Source organism: Danio rerio, chromosome 16 (assembly GCF_052040795.2).
Source record: "Danio rerio strain M-AB ecotype USA chromosome 16, GRCz13ab, whole genome shotgun sequence".
Lineage (NCBI taxonomy): Eukaryota > Metazoa > Chordata > Actinopteri > Cypriniformes > Danionidae > Danio > Danio rerio.
Window position 1 is genome coordinate 15,132,672 of NC_141036.1, and position 25,576 is coordinate 15,158,247.

A 25,576-nucleotide genomic window follows, 5' to 3' on the forward strand; every position below is an offset into this window, starting at 1 on the left:
TGCAGAACAGAAAAAAAACTCACAAAAGTTTCAAGAAAAGTAAAAAAAAAATCTTCAAGAGGAACTTTCAATTCAATTCAATTCAGCTTTATTTGTATAGCTCTTTTACAATGTAGATTGTGTCAAAGCAGCTTCACATAAATGGTCATAGTAACTGGAACAGTGTGGTTAAGGTTTTAGTGTTTAAGTTCAGTTCAGTTCAGTTTAGCTCAGTTCAGTGTGATTTAATCATTATTGAGAGTTCAAACACTGAAGAGCCAATTCATCGATGCATAGCTCTACCAATCCTGAACCATGCGAGGCAGTGGCGACAGCGGAGAGTGAAAAAAAACTTCACCTGATGGAGTGAAGAAAAAAAATTCTTGAGAGAACCAGACTCAGTTGGGCGCGACCATTTTAATTTCTCCGCTGGCCAAAAGTCTTGTGCAGAGCTTCATTCGCCGTGGTTTAGGCTGGAAGATGGCCTCAGCGAAGACTCGTCTGTCCCTGGAGCATCGCTGGAATCAGACTCATGTTCGCCACTCCCCACGACCATCAGCGCAGCAGCAGCTCAGGATATGGCCTGGTCCCGGATATGGAATCCTTGGGATCATCACGTCGCTGGTCTTGGATCCAATCAGTGACTCCGCATAATCTGAGGACCTCGGGATGAGTATCCCCAGGTGAAAATAGAGAATAAAGAAAATAATTAGCGTAGCTGCTGTTCATAGTGTATATTAGGGTTGGGCATCTAAGCTATAATGCCGATCCGATACGCATCTCGATACAAAGAATACGATCCGATATATTAGCGATACATTTGTGACATATTGCGATGCAACACGATACGATTCACACCCATATCACGATACGATGCGATATTTCAGCACTAACTAATTAGATCAAGTTTTTGAGATTATGTGAAAGAGGATGCTGTGCCATTGAATGAGTTTGATTATTTATAAACCAAGCAAAACCAAGACTTTTTTTACAAACTGGCTCTTCTCTCAGAGCCAGAGTGTCAGTTTACAGTAGAGGGCCATTTTAGAACATATAGCACATATTATTTAAGTATTTTCAAGATAAACAGAATGTATAAGTGCAATATATATAAAAAAAAATATATATATATATATTTGCACTCTTTCAACATAAAGGTTTAGCATTGCACAACAAGAATTGTGATTTAACTTTTCAACTATGAAAACAAGTTTTACAAAGATATTGTGCCACTGATTATTCAAAACTTAAGGTTGTGAACTAGCAGTGTTATGCTGCTTTGAAACATCACTGTCACTGTAAACAACAGGCTAATAAAAATATAACAAACCAGCAATCTTCTTGCTGTGAGGTGGTCAAACTACCCACTGTGCCACCGTGCCACCCATTATTTTTATCATTATTATTATTAATATTATTATTATTATTATTATAATTAAATAAAAATTAACAGGAGGAGGTGTTTAAAACCTTCGTTCTCCGTGACACTAGGCTGAATATCTTTGCAGATGAACAATGCAATAGCATCCGTTATTGGCGTAGAGCGCACAAAACTGTTGCGCACGGAAAAAACAACTTGCAATGCTTTTCTCACCACTTTTGGAGCTGGTAGCTACAGTTGAAGCAGTGCGAAAGCCAGGGATGCAGGAACACTGGAAGATGCTTTCACAACAACACCGTGGCGCCGCTTCAAGTGAGATTTCAGATTAGTCATACTGCCCGCGTATTTTACAGATGCGCGGCACATTTTGCAAATTGCATCTGTCCTGTCATGTCGTCCATCCTTAAATCCATAATGTTGCTTGCCATACTTTAGATTTAAAACTCAGTGAGGAATAAAATGTTTGTTTTGCTTCTCGCGCTTTCTGAGGGCGCACCACTAGCTTCATCCGCACACCTGATACACTAAGTTGTAGTGTAAGTGTACACATCTGCAAATCCGTTGCTAAGGCTTATTTTATGTAGGTCGATTAAATTATGCGGCAAAAACAGGTTGACAACACTTGTTAATAAATAAAAAAATACATTCTATATAAAAAATATATGCTGTATTTCGGAAAAAAATCGATGCATCTCGCAAAAACCGATGCATCTCGATTTGCTTCCAAAATTTCATTCATCCTCTGCTGCTCAACCGATGCACTCGCATCGTGCACGCGCATGACCGCGTATCGATACATATCGATGAATCTTCCCATCCCTAGTGTATATAAGCAAGATGCAGAAGCCTGTGTGGAACCCGCTAGGTGATGCATTGAGTGTATGCTTTACTAAACAGATAGGTCTTTAATCTAGTTTTGAACTGGGAGAGTGTGTCTGAGCCTCGGACGTTATCAGGAAGGCTATTCCAGAGTGTAGGAGCCATGAAAGAGAAGGCTCGACCTCCTTTACTTGATTTTGCTATTCTAGGTACTACCAGAAGCCCTAAATTTTGAGATCTTAAAGAGCGAGTTGGTTTGTAGCGAGACAGAAGGTTGGTTAGATAAACAGGAGCTAGATTATTTAGAGCTTTATAGGTGAGAAGTAATATTTTAAATTCAATACGAAACTTAACAGGCAGCCAGTGTAAGGAGGATAAAATTGGGGTGATATGATCATATTTTCTAGACCTGGTCAGAACTCTGGCTGCTGCATTTTGTACTAATTGAAGTTTGTTAATAGAGGATGCTGGGCAGCCAGCAAATAGAGCATTACAGTAATCCAGTCTCGAAGTCATAAAAGCATGGACTAGCTTTTCTGCATCTGAGATGAATAGCATATTTCGTAATTTAGCGATATTTCTCAGATGAAAGAAGGCAGTTTTTGTGACATGGGATATATGGTTTTTAAAAGTGAAGATTGCTGTCTAATATGACACCCAGATCTTTTATAGTAGAGCTAAAACTAACTTTGTATCCCTCTAATTGTAAATTGAGTTGCGAGATCTGCTGTGTGCAAGATTTAGGCCCAATAAGTAATAATTCTATTTTGTCGGAGTCTAAGAGAAGAAAATTGTTGGTCATCCAGTCTTTGATACACTCAGTTAGTTTAGAAAGTTCAGACGTCTCGTCAGGTTTAGTTGAAATATATAATTGAGTATCATCTGCATAGCAGTGAAAGCTGATCCCATGTCTTCTAATAATGTCTCCCAGAGGTAGCATGTAAATTGTAAACAGTAAAGGGCCTAAAACTGATCCTTGAGGCACCCCATACTTTACTGGGCTGACTTGTGAAGGCTGTCCATTAAGATTCACAAACTGGTAGCGGTCAGTTAAGTATGACTTAAACCATTGTAGAGCCTGTCCCTGGACACCTGTAGACTTTAAGTGATTTATGAGGATATTGTGGTCAATGGTATCAAATGCCGCACTAAGATCGAGTAAAACTAATAGCGAGACGCACCCTCGGTCAGCAGCTAAGAGTAAATCATTGGTTATTTTCACTAAGGCGGTTTCTGTACTGTGGTGAGCCCTGAAACCTGACTGAAACACTTCAAAAATATTGTTCGTCTGCAGAAAAGAGCATAATTGAGTGGAAACAACTTTTTCTAGTATTTTAGACATAAATGGAAGATTTGAAATAGGCCTATAGTTTGCTAAGTTGTTGGTGTCTAGTTGCGGTTTCTTAATAATAGGCTTAATAACAGCTAGCTTGTAAGAGTTTGGAACATGGCCTATAGATAAAGAAGAGTTGATAATGTTAGGAAGAGGTTCTCCTATAGCAGGTAGCAGCTCTTTCAGTAATTTTGTTGGAATTGAGTCCAGCATACACGTAGCTGGTTTAGAGCTATTTATAATTTTTACTAACTCTTCATGTTCTATGATTTTGAAGCAGTGTAGGTTATTATTATGATTCAATGAAATATTTACAGGATTTGGAGTATAAGCCAGTGCAGAAAGTTTGGCATCTCCTATTTTCTGTCTAAAGCCTTCTATTTTATTACTGAAAAAATTCATGAAGTCATCACTACTAATTTGCGGTGGAGTAGTTTGTTCCAAGGATGACCGATTATTTGCTAATTTAGAGATGGTGTTAAATAAAAATCTAGGATTGTTATGATTATTTTCTATCAGTTTGCGCAGGTGCTCGGTCTTGGCAGATTTTAGAGCCCTCCTATAGCTGGACATACTGTTTTTGTACGCAATTCTAAAGACCTCTAAATTAGTTTTTTTCCATTTACGTTCCAGGGCGCGGGTTGCTGTTTTGAGCGCACGAGTATGACTATTATACCATGGTATAGTTTTAATCTCTCTAGCCTTTTTTAATTTGATGGGTGCCACAGTATTTAGTGTGCTAGTGAAGATGGCATCCATACTGCTGGTTACTACATCAAGATCATTTGAGTTTGCGGGTGCATTACGAAATAGAGAGAGATCAGGTAAGTTATTTATAAATTCATCTTTGGTTGACGGAACAATAGTTCTACTTGGGCGGAGTCTTGGATCGGGTTTGCTGATTTCAGGTAAACACAGCTTATATAGTAAGAGGTAGTGATCTGTAATATCATCACTTTGTGGTATAATGTCTACGTCAATAACCTCGATTCCATAAGACAGAATTAGATCTAATGTATGCTTTAAGGGATGGGTTGGACCCACAACGTTTTGCTTTATCCCAAGTGAGTGTATTAAATCCATAAACGCGAGCCCTAATGTATCGTTAGCGTCATCTATGTGGATGTTAAAGTCACCTACAATTAGCATTTTATCAGTTTTGACTAGTAAGTCAGAAATAAAATCAGAAAATTCTTTTAGAAATTTGACATAGGGTCCTGGGGGTCTATATATGGTGATTAAAGCGAGAGATAACATAGGTTTTTGCATAGTATCTGGAAGCTGAACATTAAGAGATAATACTTCAAAGGAGCTAAACATAAGTCCGTTTCTCTGTTTAATATTAAGGAAATCACTAAAGATTGATGCAACTCCACCACCACGACCAGTTTGACGAGCCTCATGTTTATATAAGAATCCTGGAGGAGTTGCTTCATTTAAGCTAATATAGTCATTTTGTTTCAGCCAGGTTTCAGTGAGACAGAGTGCATTAAGATTGTTTTCTGTTATTATTTCATTAATGATAAGTGCTTTAGGTGCAAGTGACCTGGGGCCTCATGTATCAACGCTGCGTACGCACAAAAACTTTGCGTACGCCAGGTTTCACGCTCAGAATCGCTCACGTTTGGATTTACTAACAATGAACTGAACGTGGGAATGTGCGCACCTTCACGGCAGCTTTCTGGCAGGCGTACGCACATTTTTTGTGCGTGTCTGTTTTATTTCCATTGGCGACTCCTAGAGGCAGTTGTGTTAAATTCTTCTCTACAAAGTGTCTGATCCTTGCAATGGCAGCTGTATGAGACGGGTTCATATAGTAGGTATGTAAGATTTCCATACCATACAGTTGACCAGCTAAACATTAAAGCACAATTTGCAGCGGTCGCCTGTTTTCCCAATGTAATCTGAGCTATCTACTGCACGCACATTGCTATAAAGACACTATCTGAAGATAAATTTGCATGCGTGAATCAGAAACATTTCCATTCAATAAATGTGCAAATAAAATATGATGCACAAACTTATTAATGATTCCTACTTGTCTTTCTCGTGATAAATAGTGGGCAAAATCTGATATGTAGCGGGAAAAAAAGAACAAAGAATTCATCAGACGCTGGATTCGAACCGAGTTTGTGCTCGAACGTGTCAGTATATGATCATATGCTTCTTATGAGGTGCGCCACTGAGACTGCTAAGGGTACTGCAACAGTTTACAGATATAAACCACACTATTTCTTTTGTAAATGCACTCAGTGCGATGTTCAGACCCAACTGTGTTAACCGTATCAGCTAAACTCTCCCACTCTATTTTTTTCTTTTGTTGTTAATTCCGGAGAACAAACTTGCAAATAACACCGCTTTTCTCCGTTCTACCTCCAAAAGCAGCACCTCCAATTCACATTCTGTTCAAAGTTTCTCTTTTTGTTTGATTTTGCCGTTGCTTTTTCGTTGGGTTTTGCCATTAGCATAGTCATTAGCATATTCATACGGGGGAGGAGGCAGGGAGGGGTTTTGCGCTCGTGCATGTTGCGCTCAGTTTCACGTTCATTCGGATGTACAAAAGAATATGCGTGAGATTCGGCGTACGCAGTGTTTCATACATCTGAAATTTTTTCTGCGTACGCACATTTACAGCTTTGTGCGTACGCAATGTTTTAGTAAGATTTCCACGCAAGTCTTCATACATGAGGCCCCTGATGTTTAGGAGACCAAGTTTTACGAAATTTGTATTTTCACTTTCAACTGGTTTTTCTGGTTTGATTCTTACTAGATTTTTTCTGGAGCACACAGTACGTTTATTTCTTAATCTAATAATACGAGGAACAGACACAGTCTCTATAGGATTTGCCAGATATGCGTTACTGATGTTTAAGTGGGGTGAACAAGAGTCTAGGTGGCTATAATGTAAATTTTGTGAATTTTTACCTGCTAGTCAGATGGTGCGAAGTAATCTGGAGATGTTGTCCGACAGGAGTTCAGCTCCGGCTTGACTGGGTTGCAGGCCGTCAGGACGGAAGAGCCTAGGACGCTCCCAGAAAAGATTCCAGTTATCACCAAAGAGCAATTTCTGTTCTTTACACCATGTTATTAGCCATTCATTCAGAGCTAAAAGTCTACTGAACCTTTCATTTCCTCAGCGGTAGGTAGGAAGTGGCCCAGAAACGATGATCTGCGTGGCGGGCGAGGTGCGTCGAACCGTCTCGATCAGGCTCCTGAAGTCCTTCTTCAGGATCTCCGACTGCCGGAGCCCGGTGTCGTTTGTCCCCACGTGGAGGACAACGGCACCAGGGCTCTCGGCAGCGCCCAGGATGGTTGGAATCTGTGTAGAAATATTTCTCACACGGGCACCAGGAAAGCAGAAAGTACGTACTTTATTACCTTTTGAGGAGGCGGCACGGACGTGACGAACGATCAAGTCACCGATGATGGCCACATCGGGACCCGACTCGCGGAGAGGGGAGAAGCGGTTCTCCGTGGAGATCTCGAACACGGGAGGAGACGTTCTGCCCCGGGATTTGGGAAGCACCTTGCACGGCTGCACCCAGGCGCCGTGGTAGCCGGGTGTCGGCGTGAACGACGCCTGGCTGAGCCGCGCCCCGGGTGCGCTGGGCCTGGACAGAGAAGGACGCGGGGTTGAGGTAGAGGGAATGATGTGGTTGTAATTTCCACGTACCTTAGATGATGAGGCGGCCTTAGCATTAGGTACAACAAGCAGTTGTTCCCGTAGCCATGACCGTCTCACCAGAAGCGCCCGGATCTGGGACTCCACTTCTTCCAGCCTCCATCGATGCTTCTCCTGCACACAAGGACAGAGACGGAAGCGACATTTTACGGGGTAAAGAGCAAAGCCAGTAAGTCAAAAGTGTATGGTAAAAGAGGTCGGTAGCTTTAGCTGACCAGCGGCGCTAGCAGGCTAAAGCTACAAACAACAGGCGGATGCTCGAGGGACAGACCGTTTTTAAAGCAGTTTTGTTTGTATAAATGTATTAAGGGTTTGGTCACCCTAAGTAGGAGAGACAAATACTTGGCGAATGAGGAAGAATTTTATGATTAAGACTTAAATTGCGAGTAAATAGCAAGTCCAAACTTCAAGCACACGCAGTATGTGACCGAACGGAGACAGTGACGCCAGTGACGTCACTCGAGCAACTTCAAGCACATAAAGCTGCATCTGTTTCAAATATTTACCATGTAAACCTATTTAGTCATTGTATTCCAGGTTGAGTAGATACTATAATCCAAAAGCACAAACGATGCATTGATAAAGCCTCCTATTGTCGAGCACCATCTCCTCTTCCAGGACAGCAGACATTCAGCACAGTTGACAGGGCTCTTAAACTTCATCATGCTCCTGATGCTAACTGTTTCAAGGATTCCCATCTTCATTGTAGCTGTGTGGTTTTCCAATGGCCCTGTATGTTAGAAATATAAAACGGCAATGTCAAAATTATGCCTATATCAAATACATATTCAAATGTCACCATAATACTGTGTCATTTTCAAAAACACTATTCCTGTTGGATCACAAATGTAATTTTAGAATGACAGAATGTGGATGTTCACATGATTATTAGCATAGTAACACCAATTAATAATTTCCATACTGTGAGAATGCTATGTGGTAAATTGCACATTTATATGTAAAATGTCACTTTGGCCAGGCACCTGTTTGTTTCCAGCAATGAGTCTAAATATTATTTACAGTGAGTAAATAACAGCAGAAGACAAAAAACAGGTTTTCTTTCACACAAAACTGAAAAATCTGCCGTAATTTACGCTCCCTTCCTTTATTCCAAACCTGTTTTTCTTTCCATCTTCTCTAAAGAAAATATTTTAAAGAAAGCTGGAAACCTGTAACCATTGACTTCCATAGTATTTGTTTTTCCTACTATGGAAATAAACGGTTACAGGTTTCAGCTTTTTTCTAAATATGGCATTTAGTGTTCAACAGAAGAAAGAAACTTACAAAAGTTTGAAACCACATGTGCCTGAGTAAATAGTACAATTTGATTTGGGGGTGAACTGTCCCTTTAAGAACAACTCCAAATCAATGTTTAATATTTTCAAGTTGAAATCAATAAGGCAGGCTTGTGTTTTACATAATAGTTTGTTTTATAGAAAATAAATATGGCTACAGTACAACTGACAACCGGTGACATGACTAGCCAGAGCAATGTCTGTAATTAACGTTAACGTGTTGTGTACAACATTATGACGAGCGGCAGGCTAAATACCCATGATTTTCGTTTTATGTCAGGAATTACTGAGACTTGCATTTAGCTAAATTTAAAAACGATTCAATACATACAGAATTTACTACTCACCATAACTTTGATGAAGGAAAATCGCCTGAATATGATGTTTCGGAGGAGCTCTGCCATTGCTGCGCTGGAATTTAAACCTGATCCAACAAACGACTCTCACGCGCATGCGTACATGCGCTTTTGCTGCAAGGTTTGTTCGCCAAACACAAACACTATTTTCACTGCTGTTTGATAAATTACCAAAGCAGTTTTATGTTTGGTGAATGAATATTTTTAATTTTTACTTCAGACCATCATCTAAAATTAATATTGTGGATTTTTTTTTTTCGTTTGGGGCTTATTATTGTGAATTCATTTGTTGAGTCAGTATTTAACTGTCAGCGTCCACAATTATTTTATTTACTCTGTAATTTTGTTTTATATTATCTAATATTGAAATAATTAATGCAAAAATATGATCAGATAAAAAAAAAAACGTATTTGAAATTTGGTTAAATAAAGTTTGATTGCAACAAAATTTGATAAAAATTGATTATGAAAATAAATAAATAAATAAATAATTAAATAAATAAAAGACAAAATATTATGTATGTTTACGTTTTTTTATTGTTTTGGGATCTAGACCTAGTTATGATAAAAAATAATAATAATAATTATCAGGATATCTGCTTACCCCAACTGATTTTAACCAAATTTAACTGAAAGTGTTAATGTTTCTGTATTACACATTTTGTTTAGTTCACACTATATTTACTTATTTATAATGTAAAAATGACACAATGTGTAATAGAGAAGCAATAGAGAAGAACTCCTCTACTGCTCTGATTGACTTTCTGCTGATTAAGTGTTGTTTACATTTAATTGACTCCAATATTCTGTCACCACGGCAACCTGAGTTTACACTGAAATCAACACATCTCTCTGAATCTGATCACTTGAGCTCTTTCAACTCTTCACTTTGACAAGTTTCATCAGATTGTCTGATTTGGAAAGTTGATATTCATGGAGCAGCGGCGCCTCAGACGAATCAGGAGTCTTCCAGCACACCTGAAGGACTTCCTGCTGGAGGGTGTCCCGTCTGTTCAGGATCCTGCAGCTGTGATCAGGTTGGATCATACTTACAGCTGTATCTCTTCCCCAGGTCTGAAGGAACATCACCTGAAGAACGCAGCTGTCCTTCCCCAAATCCGTCCAGCATCCTCAGTGCCTTCAGTGGACGTGGGACAGCAGGAGGAGCCACTGTCTATCCATGGCTACAGCGTTAAGGCCTACCAGGACATCTACCGCTCTGTGGTCGAGCCCATGATCAAGAGTCGTCCCTACAGCCTTCAGCTGGGCCTGGAGATCAAGCAGCGGCTGTGGGAGGCACTCAGGTGTCCTGTGATGGAGGAGACGGTGCAGGCTGATGGACGAATCCTCATTACAGAACGCAGATGTGGATCCAGACCGAACAGCATGGCTCCTCGAGTCCATGTGGACATCAGTGGAGAGCCACTGCCTGAGAAGCCCAGCAGAAAGAGGGCCAGACGCTGAGTCTTCACAGTGTCCCAAACCACACTGCAGGCCTGCGTATGTATATAGTGTACATAGTTGTAGAGCAAGTTCACAGTAAGTTTCCTTTTGCATGTTTTGTTTCATCAATTGGTTGTTTTTATTGATTCTTGATGTTGTTGACTTGAAGTTCTTGGTTTGCTCGGTGGTCTTCAGGATGTTTCAGGTGGTTTTCTGCACGGTTGTCGAGGTTGTTCTCGTGTTGCTGGTCGGTCGCTGGACTCTTCTGAGAGTTTCGATGCGTTTAGTGGTTTGCGGTGTCTGTTAGGTTAGGGTAGGTTAGGTTAGGGTCCCTCACGTTGTTTGCAGCTTGACGTGCTGTGAGGGCTTGTGTGCATCAGTGATGCTGAGAGCTTCGCCACTGGTACTTCACAGATACCGGTAGGGTCACCCATAGTGGACTGGTCTCAGCGGAGATGCCCGACTAAGACAAACCAGCTGATTCTGGACAGCAGATTTACATCAGAATCACCTGAAGATGTGGAAGTTGCAGGATTCGTGGAAGCAACCATTCTAAATAAATGAATCAATTAATAAATTTGTTATTTAATACATATAAAAGAGCCTGCAATTCTTTTCTTTTTCCTCTATTATGTTGATTTTTATCAAGTTATAATTAATAAATAAAAGTAACAATTCTGGAATTATTATTACCCTTTTAACCTGATTTTCAAAACAATCCACCACTAATTGCACTACTAAAACTATAATAAAACTATAATAAAATAAGCCATAATAATAATAATAATAACTAGAACCTAAAGTTCGTTGACGAACTTTGATGTTGGCTTGAGAAAGCCAACGTGACTGTGCCGGGGACTCAAAGGCAGTTGGCAGCAAGCACAGCGGTTGATAAGTGGTTGCTAGGCGGTTGCTAAGGTGTAGCTAAGGCATTCCTAGGTAGTTGCTAGGGTGTTCTGAGTGGTTTCTAGGCTGTTGCTAGGGTCCACTGGACTGTTAATCGGAAGGCCTCATTTACATTTTTGATCAAATCGAGAGAGAGAGAGAGAGAGAGAGAGAGAGAGAGAGAGAGAGAGAGAGAGAGAGGACTGATTTGTTCAGGTTGTTTAATGCAGATCGCTATAGTATAGTTAGTATTTATAGTATATATTATAATCTGAACAAAATTACATTATAATAAATATCATATGAAGAAAAATATTACATTAAAATACTAATGAAACAATAGCACATGCATTTAGTTAATTTGTCTTTTATTTAATCAGTCTTATAATTTTTGCAGTTAATATAGAGTACAGTCAATTTACAGTAATTTGCAGCATTATATATATATATATATATATATATATATATATATATATATATATATAGTTATATATACAGTTTACAGGAAGAAAATCGCATTAAATACAATATTAGGCCGTCTTCATCACGTGGTTAATTCTGACCAATGACGTTGTTCCACCCCACTGGCCACTAACACAATGTTATAATCGTAATATTTAATTGTCATCACCTGGGTGATTTTATTTTTTTTTTTGGTACAGCATAGGCCAAAAGCTTCATTGTCATTATCACAAGTGAGGAGAAGGCTCTTTTGCGGCACAGAATATTGTTTTGAAAGAAATATCTGAAGTAAACTTATGTTTTTGCTAACATAAAAGGGGGATTAAGAAATAATCCTTATAACCCTAACCATAAATGTGTGTATGTGTTATTTATGTATATATGTATGTATGTATGTATATATATACATACATATATACAGTTGAAGTCAGAATTATTAACCCCCTTTTGATTTTTTTTTCTCCCTTTTTTAAATATTTCCCAAATTATGTTTAACAGAGCAAGGAAATTTTCACTGTATGTCTGATAATATTTTTCTTCTTGAGAAAGTCTTATTTGTTTTATTTCGGCTAGAATAAAAGCAGTTATTAATTATTTAAAAACTATTTTTGGGACACAATTATTTGCCCCTTTAAGCAAATTTTTTTTGATAGTCTACAGAACAAACCATCATTATACAATAACTTGCCTAATTACCCTAACCTGCCTAGTTCACCTTATTAACCTAGTTAAGGCTTTAAATGTCACTTTAAGCTGTATAGAAGTGTCTTGAAAAATATCAAGTCAAATATTATTTACTGTCATCATGGCAAAGATAAAATAAAGAAGTTATTAGAAATGAGTTATTAAAACTATTATGCTTAGAAATGTGCTGAAACAATCTTCCCTCCATTAAACAGAAATTGGGGAAAAAATAAACAGAGGAGCTAATAATTCTGACTTCAATTGTATGTATATATATGTATATACACACACTTTATTTTACCTGTTTGTAAATAATTGTTCTTAACATTTTTGCTTTAAAACATTATAATACTGTTTGGATTTTCCCCCCATAATAATAAATTGTGAACATTGCAGTGTAAATTGCAATCCAGATGTTACAGAGAGAAATTGATGCAGCAACAGCAAAGCATATTAAGGGGATATAAAAAATCTTCATACATTGTATGTATATATATATATATTCACTATTTTAAAATACATTTTCTTTGCTGTGTGTTTTCATTGGTTATGATGCTGTTTGGATGTTTTATTTTTGCACAATAAATAAAATGTGATTTAAAAAGTGCAAACATTGTCTTTGTTAGAATTTACACGTGATTACAACGGTATAAAGACGTTCAGGTCCGACCGGACCGAATGGAAAGAAATTGTAAAAGGTGCAAAGGTGCAGTAAACTCAATTCCAAAGGGCTCAAAAATAGTCTTCTGGCGCCATCTCGTGGACACTCTGACAAGCTTTAGGTTTGAAATTAACAAATTTAATATAAAAAAAATATTTATAGGAAAACTGTTATTTATAATTACACCAAATAAATATGATAATTATCTTCAATTTAAAGCACATCTTTTGGCCAAATTTGAGGATTGTATACTTTTTTATATGCCCCAAATACTCGATTGTAATATTTACAATTTTTTAATTCAAAAAAATTTTAATTCAAAAACTACAAATCTTATCGGCATGAGGACATACAGCAACCATCTCATGGGCAATAGACAGCTTTTGACCAAATTTGGGGCTTGTAGCATCTAAGCCCTGGGAGGAGAAGCGATTGCTTTTTTTTGGTCAGAAGCCGGAATAATAATAATAATAATAAGAATAAGTTTAAGTAGCATTACAGTATGTTGGCTTTCTCAAGCCAACATAATAAACATGCAATAAATAAAACAAATGTTTAAATAATTTATTCAACTGTTTGATAGAATAATATTTACAATTATGTTATAAATATAAATTCTAATTATTTATACGCTGTAAAAAATGAATCAATATAATATTTATTTAAATAAATTTATATATAATTTACTCCCCAAACTACATTTTCTAGTGACTGGTCACATCTAAATTCAATTGTGGCAACAGCCTGTCAAAATTGGCTCAATGAGAAATATTGTTTTGAACCAATAAAAAAAAACATCAAGTCTGCCCAATCATGTTATTGGACCAATTGAATGTTTTAGATTGTGTGCAACAAGCTTTTTTTGTTTCACCTAATTTAAAAATGTATAGTGGTTAATTGTATATTGGTAAACAATGCTAAAGCAACTTTACTGAATTGTTTACTCCTCGTTGTCCCAAAAGAAAATGAATAATAGAATATAGAAATCATAATACACTAAACACTGCCACATTTATTTATTTATATTAAAGAGACACTATTGTAAAAGTACTTTAGAATAACAAATACATTACACATTTCAACAAAGTATACCGTATAAATTCTAGCATTTTATTTCTCCTAATATGGACCTCATTCTTTAAGGCGGAAGTTTTTCCGATTTGTTTTCGAACATCTGATTCAGTGCCCTAAGGGAGAAATGACTAGGAATATTAAACAGCGGAAAACAGACAAACTACTTGCTCTACAAACTAGTGTGTTTATGACTCTACAGACAAAGCAGAATAATATATTAAGAAAATATCAGTTTGCAACATCAAGCATCAAAACAAACAGTTTTTTAACATCTAAAAATCAAAGGAAGTGAATGAGAGCGGAAATCTCCAGCCTAAAAGATTCAAATGGCTGCGCCTGCTCGTACGTGAGGAAAAAGGTCAATACATGGAGCTGAAGTGTACTTAATATATATTCCAAATATCTGCAAAAATATATATATATATATATAAAAAAAAAAATAAAAAAACAGCATAAAATGTGAGTATTTTTGTGAGGTTACTTTAACCATTGTTTAGTGTTGTCACCTGAATACTTCCATTCTACAAAAGATAATCTGAACTTATGAAATCACATTTTTAATGGTTAAACCCATTCATTAACATTAAACATCTAATATATTTGCATATAAACAATGAACGGTTCATTCCGCTGTGGCTCCCCCTGATAAACAGGGGACTAAGCTGAAGGAAAATTAATAAATGAATATTAAAATCGTCAAAAGCACCATTAAATCTAAACAATGGGTTACTTTACCCAGTTGACACAGATGATTCCAGAACAGAAAAAAAAACTCACAAAAGTTTCAAGAAAAGTAAAAAAAAAAATCTTCAAGAGGAACTTCAAGCACATAAAGCTGCATCTGTTTCAAATATTTACCATGTAAACCTATTTAGTCATTGTATTCCAGGTTGAGTAGATACTATAATCCAAAAGCACAAACGATGCATTGATAAAGCCTCCTATTGTCGAGCACCATCTCCTCTTCCAGGACAGCAGACATTCAGCACAGTTGACAGGGCTCTTAAACTTCACCATGCTCCTGATGCTAACTGTTTCAAGGATTCCCATCTTCATTGTAGCTGTGTGGTTTTCCAATGGCCCTGTATGTTAGAAATATAAAACGGCAATGTCAATATTAAGCCTATATCAAATACATATTCAAATGTCACCATAATACTGTGTCATTTTCAAAATCACTATTCCTGTTGGATCACAAATGTAATTTTAGAATGACAGAATGTGGACGTTCACATGATTATTAGCATAGTAGTAACACCAATTAATAATTTCCATACTGTGAGAATGCTATGTGGTAAATTGCACATTTATATGTAAAATGTCACTTTGGCCAGGCACCTGTTTGTTTCCAGCAATGGTTCTAAATATCATTTACAGTGAGTAAATAACAGCAGAAGACAAAAAAACAGGTTTTCTTTCACACAAAACTGAAAAATCTGCCTTAATTTACTCTCCCTTCCTTTATTCCAAACCTGTTTTTCTTTCTATCTTCTCTAAAGAAAATATTTTTTAAAAAGCTGGAAACCTGTAACCATTGACTTCCATAGTATTTGTTTTTCCTACTATGGAAATAAACGGTTACAGGTTTCAGCTTTTTTCTAAATATGGCATTTAGTGTTTAACAGAAGAAAGAAACTTACAAAAGTTTGAAACCACATGTGCCTGAGTAAATAGTACAATTTGATTTGGGGGTGAACTGTCCCTTTAAGAACAACTCCAAATCAATGTTTAATATTTTCGAGTTGAAATCAATAAGGCAGGCTTGTGTTTTACATAATAGTTTGTTTTATAGAAAATAAATATGGCTACAGTACAACTGACAACCGGTGACATATGACTAGCCAGAGCAATGTCTGTAATTAACGTTAACGTGTTGTGTACAACATTATGACGAGCGGCAGGCTAAATACCCATGCTTTTCGTTTTATGTCAGGAATTACTGAGACTTGCATTTAGCTAAATTTAAAAACGATTCAATACATACAGAATTTACTACTCACCATAACTTTGATGAAGGAAAATCGCCTGAATATGATGTTTCGGAGGAGCTCTGCCATTGCTGCGCTGGAATTTAAACCTGATCCAACAAACGACTCTCACGCGCATGCGTACATGCGCTTTTGCTGCAAGGTTTGTTCGCCAAACACAAACACTATTTTCACTGCTGTTTGATAAATTGCCAAAGCAGTTTTATGTTTGGTGAATGAATATTTTTAATTTTTACTTCAGACCATCATCTAAAATTAATATTGTGGATTTTTTTTTTCGTTTGGGGCTTATTATTGTGAATTCATTTGTTGAGTCAGTATTTAACTGTCAGCGTCCACAATTATTTTATTTACTCTGTAATTTTGTTTTATATTATCTAATATTGAAATAATTAATGCAAAAATATGATCAGATAAAAAAAAAACGTATTTGAAATTTGGTTAAATAAAGTTTGATTGCAACAAAATTTGATAAAAATTGATTATGAAAATAAATAAATAAATAAATAATTAAATAAATAAAAGACAAAATATTATGTATGTTTACGTTTTTTTATTGTTTTGGGATCTAGACCTAGTTATGATAAAAAATAATAATAATTATTATTAGGATATCTGCTTACCCCAACTGATTTTAACCAAATTTAACTGAAAGTGTTAATGTTTCTGTATTACACATTTTGTTTAGTTCACACTATATTTACTTATTTATAATGTAAAAATGACACAATGTGTAATAGAGAAGCAATAGAGAAGAACTCCTCTACTGCTCTGATTGACTTTCTGCTGATTAAGTGTTGTTTACATTTAATTGACTCCAATATTCTGTCACCACGGCAACCTGAGTTTACACTGAAATCAACACATCTCTCTGAATCTGATCACTTGAGCTCTTTCAACTCTTCACTTTGACAAGTTTCATCAGATTGTCTGATTTGGAAAGTTGATATTCATGGAGCAGCGGCGCCTCAGACGAATCAGGAGTCTTCCAGCACACCTGAAGGACTTCCTGCTGGAGGGTGTCCCGTCTGTTCAGGATCCTGCAGCTGTGATCAGGTTGGATCATACTTACAGCTGTATCTCTTCCCCAGGTCTGAAGGAACATCACCTGAAGAACGCAGCTGTCCTTCCCCAAATCCGTCCAGCATCCTCAGTGCCTTCAGTGGACGTGGGACAGCAGGAGGAGCCACTGTCTATCCATGGCTACAGCGTTAAGGCCTACCAGGACATCTACCGCTCTGTGGTCGAGCCCATGATCAAGAGTCGTCCCTACAGCCTTCAGCTGGGCCTGGAGATCAAGCAGCGGCTGTGGGAGGCACTCAGGTGTCCTGTGATGGAGGAGACGGTGCAGGCTGATGGACGAATCCTCATTACAGAACGCAGATGTGGATCCAGACCGAACAGCATGGCTCCTCGAGTCCATGTGGACATCAGTGGAGAGCCACTGCCTGAGAAGCCCAGCAGAAAGAGGGCCAGACGCTGAGTCTTCACAGTGTCCCAAACCACACTGCAGGCCTGCGTATGTATATAGTGTACATAGTTGTAGAGCAAGTTCACAGTAAGTTTCCTTTTGCATGTTTTGTTTCATCAATTGGTTGTTTTTATTGATTCTTGATGTTGTTGACTTGAAGTTCTTGGTTTGCTCGGTGGTCTTCAGGATGTTTCAGGTGGTTTTCTGCACGGTTGTCGAGGTTGTTCTCGTGTTGCTGGTCGGTCGCTGGACTCTTCTGAGAGTTTCGATGCGTTTAGTGGTTTGCGGTGTCTGTTAGGTTAGGGTAGGTTAGGGTCCCTCACGTGGTTTGCAGCTTGACGTGCTGTGAGGGCTTGTGTGCATCAGTGATGCTGAGAGCTTCGCCACTGGTACTTCACAGATACCGGTAGGGTCACCCATAGTGGACTGGTCTCAGCGGAGATGCCCGACTAAGACAAACCAGCTGATTCTGGACAGCAGATTTACATCAGAATCACCTGAAGATGTGGAAGTTGCAGGATTCGTGGAAGCAACCATTCTAAATAAATGAATCAATTAATAAATTTGTTATTTAATACATATAAAAGAGCCTGCAATTCTTTTCTTTTTCCTCTATTATGTTGATTTTTATCAAGTTATAATTAATAAATAAAAGTAACAATTCTGGAATTATTATTACCCTTTTAACCTGATTTTCAAAACAATCCACCACTAATTGCACTACTAAAACTATAATAAAACTATAATAAAATAAGCCATAATAATAATAATAATAAACATGCAATAAATAAAACAAATGTTTAAATAATTTATTCAACTGTTTGATAGAATAATATTTACAATTATGTTATAAATATAAATTCTAATTATTTATACGCTGTAAAAAATGAATCAATATAATATTTATTTAAATAAATTTATATATAATTTACTCCCCAAACTACATTTTCTAGTGACTGGTCACATCTAAATTCAATTGTGGCAACAGCCTGTCAAAATTGGCTCAATGAGAAATATTGTTTTGAACCAATAAAAAAAAACATCAAGTCTGCCCAATCATGTTATTGGACCAATTGAATGTTTTAGATTGTGTGCAACAAGCTTTTTTTGTTTCACCTAATTTAAAAATGTATAGTGGTTAATTGTATATTGGTAAACAATGCTAAAGCAACTTTACTGAATTGTTTACTCCTCGTTGTCCCAAAAGAAAATGAATAATAGAATATAGAAATCATAATACACTAAACACTGCCACATTTATTTATTTATATTAAAGAGACACTATTGTAAAAGTACTTTAGAATAACAAATACATTACACATTTCAACAAAGTATACCGTATAAATTCTAGCATTTTATTTCTCCTAATATTGACCTCATTCTTTAAGGCGGAAGTTTTTCCGATTTGTTTTCGAACATCTGATTCAGTGCCCTATGGGAGAAATGACTAGGAATATTAAACAGCGGAAAACAGACAAACTACTTGCTCTACAAACTAGTGTGTTTATGACTCTACAGACAAAGCAGAATAATATATTAAGAAAATATCAGTTTGCAACATCAAGCATCAAAACAAACAGTTTTTTAACATCTAAAAATCAAAGGAAGTGAATGAGAGCGGAAATCTCCAGCCTAAAAGATTCAAATGGCTGCGCCTGCTCGTACGTGAGGAAAAAGGTCAATACATGGAGCTGAAGTGTACTTAATATATATTCCAAATATCTGCAAAAATATATATATATATATATATAAAAAAAAAATAAAAAAACAGCATAAAATGTGAGTATTTTTGTGAGGTTACTTTAACCATTGTTTAGTGTTGTCACCTGAATACTTCCATTCTACAAAAGATAATCTGAACTTATGAAATCACATTTTTAATGGTTAAACCCATTCATTAACATTAAACATCTAATATATTTGCATATAAACAATGAACGGTTCATTCCGCTGTGGCTCCCCCTGATAAACAGGGGACTAAGCTGAAGGAAAATTAATAAATGAATATTAAAATCGTCAAAAGCACCATTAAATCTAAACAATGGGTTACTTTACCCAGTTGACACAGATGATTCCAGAACAGAAAAAAAAACTCACAAAAGTTTCAAGAAAAGTAAAAAAAAAATCTTCAAGAGGAACTTCAAGCACATAAAGCTGCATCTGTTTCAAATATTTACCATGTAAACCTATTTAGTCATTGTATTCCAGGTTGAGTAGATACTATAATCCAAAAGCACAAACGATGCATTGATAAAGCCTCCTATTGTCGAGCACCATCTCCTCTTCCAGGACAGCAGACATTCAGCACAGTTGACAGGGCTCTTAAACTTCACCATGCTCCTGATGCTAACTGTTTCAAGGATTCCCATCTTCATTGTAGCTGTGTGGTTTTCCAATGGCCCTGTATGTTAGAAATATAAAACGGCAATGTCAATATTAAGCCTATATCAAATACATATTCAAATGTCACCATAATACTGTGTCATTTTCAAAAACACTATTCCTGTTGGATCACAAATGTAATTTTAGAATGACAGAATGTGGACGTTCACATGATTATTAGCATAGTAGTAACACCAATTAATAATTTCCATACTGTGAGAATGCTATGTGGTAAATTGCACATTTATATGTAAAATGTCACTTTGGCCAGGCACCTGTTTGTTTCCAGCAATGGTTCTAAATATCATTTACAGTGAGTAAATAACAGCAGAAGACAAAAAAACAGGTTTTCTTTCACACAAAACTGAAAAATCTGCCTTAATTTACTCTCCCTTCCTTTATTCCAAACCTGTTTTTCTTTCTATCTTCTCTAAAGAAAATATTTTTTAAAAAGCTGGAAACCTGTAACCATTGACTTCCATAGTATTTGTTTTTCCTACTATGGAAATAAACGGTTACAGGTTTCAGCTTTTTTCTAAATATGGCATTTAGTGTTTAACAGAAGAAAGAAACTTACAAAAGTTTGAAACCACATGTGCCTGAGTAAATAGTACAATTTGATTTGGGGGTGAACTGTCCCTTTAAGAACAACTCCAAATCAATGTTTAATATTTTCGAGTTGAAATCAATAAGGCAGGCTTGTGTTTTACATAATAGTTTGTTTTATAGAAAATAAATATGGCTACAGTACAACTGACAACCGGTGACATATGACTAGCCAGAGCAATGTCTGTAATTAACGTTAACGTGTTGTGTACAACATTATGACGAGCGGCAGGCTAAATACCCATGCTTTTCGTTTTATGTCAGGAATTACTGAGACTTGCATTTAGCTAAATTTAAAAACGATTCAATACATACAGAATTTACTACTCACCATAACTTTGATGAAGGAAAATCGCCTGAATATGATGTTTCGGAGGAGCTCTGCCATTGCTGCGCTGGAATTTAAACCTGATCCAACAAACGACTCTCACGCGCATGCGTACATGCGCTTTTGCTGCAAGGTTTGTTCGCCAAACACAAACACTATTTTCACTGCTGTTTGATAAATTGCCAAAGCAGTTTTATGTTTGGTGAATGAATATTTTTAATTTTTACTTCAGACCATCATCTAAAATTAATATTGTGGATTTTTTTTTTCGTTTGGGGCTTATTATTGTGAATTCATTTGTTGAGTCAGTATTTAACTGTCAGCGTCCACAATTATTTTATTTACTCTGTAATTTTGTTTTATATTATCTAATATTGAAATAATTAATGCAAAAATATGATCAGATAAAAAAAAAAACGTATTTGAAATTTGGTTAAATAAAGTTTGATTGCAACAAAATTTGATAAAAATTGATTATGAAAATAAATAAATAAATAAATAATTAAATAAATAAAAGACAAAATATTATGTATGTTTACGTTTTTTTATTGTTTTGGGATCTAGACCTAGTTATGATAAAAAATAATAATAATTATTATTAGGATATCTGCTTACCCCAACTGATTTTAACCAAATTTAACTGAAAGTGTTAATGTTTCTGTATTACACATTTTGTTTAGTTCACACTATATTTACTTATTTATAATGTAAAAATGACACAATGTGTAATAGAGAAGCAATAGAGAAGAACTCCTCTACTGCTCTGATTGACTTTCTGCTGATTAAGTGTTGTTTACATTTAATTGACTCCAATATTCTGTCACCACGGCAACCTGAGTTTACACTGAAATCAACACATCTCTCTGAATCTGATCACTTGAGCTCTTTCAACTCTTCACTTTGACAAGTTTCATCAGATTGTCTGATTTGGAAAGTTGATATTCATGGAGCAGCGGCGCCTCAGACGAATCAGGAGTCTTCCAGCACACCTGAAGGACTTCCTGCTGGAGGGTGTCCCGTCTGTTCAGGATCCTGCAGCTGTGATCAGGTTGGATCATACTTACAGCTGTATCTCTTCCCCAGGTCTGAAGGAACATCACCTGAAGAACGCAGCTGTCCTTCCCCAAATCCGTCCAGCATCCTCAGTGCCTTCAGTGGACGTGGGACAGCAGGAGGAGCCACTGTCTATCCATGGCTACAGCGTTAAGGCCTACCAGGACATCTACCGCTCTGTGGTCGAGCCCATGATCAAGAGTCGTCCCTACAGCCTTCAGCTGGGCCTGGAGATCAAGCAGCGGCTGTGGGAGGCACTCAGGTGTCCTGTGATGGAGGAGACGGTGCAGGCTGATGGACGAATCCTCATTACAGAACGCAGATGTGGATCCAGACCGAACAGCATGGCTCCTCGAGTCCATGTGGACATCAGTGGAGAGCCACTGCCTGAGAAGCCCAGCAGAAAGAGGGCCAGACGCTGAGTCTTCACAGTGTCCCAAACCACACTGCAGGCCTGCGTATGTATATAGTGTACATAGTTGTAGAGCAAGTTCACAGTAAGTTTCCTTTTGCATGTTTTGTTTCATCAATTGGTTGTTTTTATTGATTCTTGATGTTGTTGACTTGAAGTTCTTGGTTTGCTCGGTGGTCTTCAGGATGTTTCAGGTGGTTTTCTGCACGGTTGTCGAGGTTGTTCTCGTGTTGCTGGTCGGTCGCTGGACTCTTCTGAGAGTTTCGATGCGTTTAGTGGTTTGCGGTGTCTGTTAGGTTAGGGTAGGTTAGGTTAGGGTCCCTCACGTTGTTTGCAGCTTGACGTGCTGTGAGGGCTTGTGTGCATCAGTGATGCTGAGAGCTTCGCCACTGGTACTTCACAGATACCGGTAGGGTCACCCATAGTGGACTGGTCTCAGCGGAGATGCCCGACTAAGACAAACCAGCTGATTCTGGACAGCAGATTTACATCAGAATCACCTGAAGATGTGGAAGTTGCAGGATTCGTGGAAGCAACCATTCTAAATAAATGAATCAATTAATAAATTTGTTATTTAATACATATAAAAGAGCCTGCAATTCTTTTCTTTTTCCTCTATTATGTTGATTTTTATCAAGTTATAATTAATAAATAAAAGTAACAATTCTGGAATTATTATTACCCTTTTAACCTGATTTTCAAAACAATCCACCACTAATTGCACTACTAAAACTATAATAAAACTATAATAAAATAAGCCATAATAATAATAATAATAATAAACATGCAATAAATAAAACAAATGTTTAAATAATTTATTCAACTGTTTGATAGAATAATATTTACAATTATGTTATAAATATAAATTCTAATTATTTATACGCTGTAAAAAATGAATCAATATAATATTTATTTAAATAAATTTATATATAATTTACTCCCCAAACTACATTTTCTAGTGACTGGTCACATCTAAATTCAATTGTGGCAACAGCCTGTCAAAATTGGCTCAATGAGAAATATTGTTTTGAACCAATAAAAAAAAACATCAAGTCTGCCCAATCATGTTATTGGACCAATTGAATGTTTTAGATTGTGTGCAACAAGCTTTTTTTGTTTCACCTAATTTAAAAATGTATAGTGGTTAATTGTATATTGGTAAACAATGCTAAAGCAACTTTACTGAATTGTTTACTCCTCGTTGTCCCAAAAGAAAATGAATAATAGAATATAGAAATCATAATACACTAAACACTGCCACATTTATTTATTTATATTAAAGAGACACTATTGTAAAAGTACTTTAGAATAACAAATACATTACACATTTCAACAAAGTATACCGTATAAATTCTAGCATTTTATTTCTCCTAATATGGACCTCATTCTTTAAGGCGGAAGTTTTTCCGATTTGTTTTCGAACATCTGATTCAGTGCCCTAAGGGAGAAATGACTAGGAATATTAAACAGCGGAAAACAGACAAACTACTTGCTCTACAAACTAGTGTGTTTATGACTCTACAGACAAAGCAGAATAATATATTAAGAAAATATCAGTTTGCAACATCAAGCATCAAAACAAACAGTTTTTTAACATCTAAAAATCAAAGGAAGTGAATGAGAGCGGAAATCTCCAGCCTAAAAGATTCAAATGGCTGCGCCTGCTCGTACGTGAGGAAAAAGGTCAATACATGGAGCTGAAGTGTACTTAATATATATTCCAAATATCTGCAAAAATATATATATATATATATAAAAAAAAATAAAAAAACAGCATAAAATGTGAGTATTTTTGTGAGGTTACTTTAACCATTGTTTAGTGTTGTCACCTGAATACTTCCATTCTACAAAAGATAATCTGAACTTATGAAATCACATTTTTAATGGTTAAACCCATTCATTAACATTAAACATCTAATATATTTGCATATAAACAATGAACGGTTCATTCCGCTGTGGCTCCCCCTGATAAACAGGGGACTAAGCTGAAGGAAAATTAATAAATGAATATTAAAATCGTCAAAAGCACCATTAAATCTAAACAATGGGTTACTTTACCCAGTTGACACAGATGATTCCAGAACAGAAAAAAAAACTCACAAAAGTTTCAAGAAAAGTAAAAAAAAAATCTTCAAGAGGAACTTCAAGCACATAAAGCTGCATCTGTTTCAAATATTTACCATGTAAACCTATTTAGTCATTGTATTCCAGGTTGAGTAGATACTATAATCCAAAAGCACAAACGATGCATTGATAAAGCCTCCTATTGTCGAGCACCATCTCCTCTTCCAGGACAGCAGACATTCAGCACAGTTGACAGGGCTCTTAAACTTCACCATGCTCCTGATGCTAACTGTTTCAAGGATTCCCATCTTCATTGTAGCTGTGTGGTTTTCCAATGGCCCTGTATGTTAGAAATATAAAACGGCAATGTCAATATTAAGCCTATATCAAATACATATTCAAATGTCACCATAATACTGTGTCATTTTCAAAATCACTATTCCTGTTGGATCACAAATGTAATTTTAGAATGACAGAATGTGGACGTTCACATGATTATTAGCATAGTAGTAACACCAATTAATAATTTCCATACTGTGAGAATGCTATGTGGTAAATTGCACATTTATATGTAAAATGTCACTTTGGCCAGGCACCTGTTTGTTTCCAGCAATGGTTCTAAATATCATTTACAGTGAGTAAATAACAGCAGAAGACAAAAAAACAGGTTTTCTTTCACACAAAACTGAAAAATCTGCCTTAATTTACTCTCCCTTCCTTTATTCCAAACCTGTTTTTCTTTCTATCTTCTCTAAAGAAAATATTTTTAAAAAAGCTGGAAACCTGTAACCATTGACTTCCATAGTATTTGTTTTTCCTACTATGGAAATAAACGGTTACAGGTTTCAGCTTTTTTCTAAATATGGCATTTAGTGTTTAACAGAAGAAAGAAACTTACAAAAGTTTGAAACCACATGTGCCTGAGTAAATAGTACAATTTGATTTGGGGGTGAACTGTCCCTTTAAGAACAACTCCAAATCAATGTTTAATATTTTCGAGTTGAAATCAATAAGGCAGGCTTGTGTTTTACATAATAGTTTGTTTTATAGAAAATAAATATGGCTACAGTACAACTGACAACCGGTGACATATGACTAGCCAGAGCAATGTCTGTAATTAACGCTAACGTGTTGTGTACAACATTATGACGAGCGGCAGGCTAAATACCCATGCTTTTCGTTTTATGTCAGGAATTACTGAGACTTGCATTTAGCTAA

At 36.4% G+C, this 25,576-nt stretch overlaps 1 protein-coding gene across 1 annotated transcript; it reads right to left on the reverse strand.

The window, feature by feature from the left end:
• Positions 1–4,361: 4,361 nt before the first annotated feature.
• On the reverse strand, positions 4,362–8,942 carry LOC147840211 (uncharacterized). The gene is made up of 4 exons (XM_087286807.1): positions 8,837–8,942; positions 7,701–7,924; positions 6,204–7,308; positions 4,362–5,058 (listed from the first exon to the last, which is right to left on the reverse strand). The coding sequence occupies exons 2-3, from the start codon at positions 7,701–7,703 to the stop codon at positions 6,646–6,648; spliced, it is 666 nt and encodes a 221-aa protein (XP_087142933.1). The 5' UTR covers positions 7,704–7,924; positions 8,837–8,942; the 3' UTR covers positions 4,362–5,058; positions 6,204–6,645.
• Between the last annotated feature and the right edge of the window lie 16,634 nt (positions 8,943–25,576).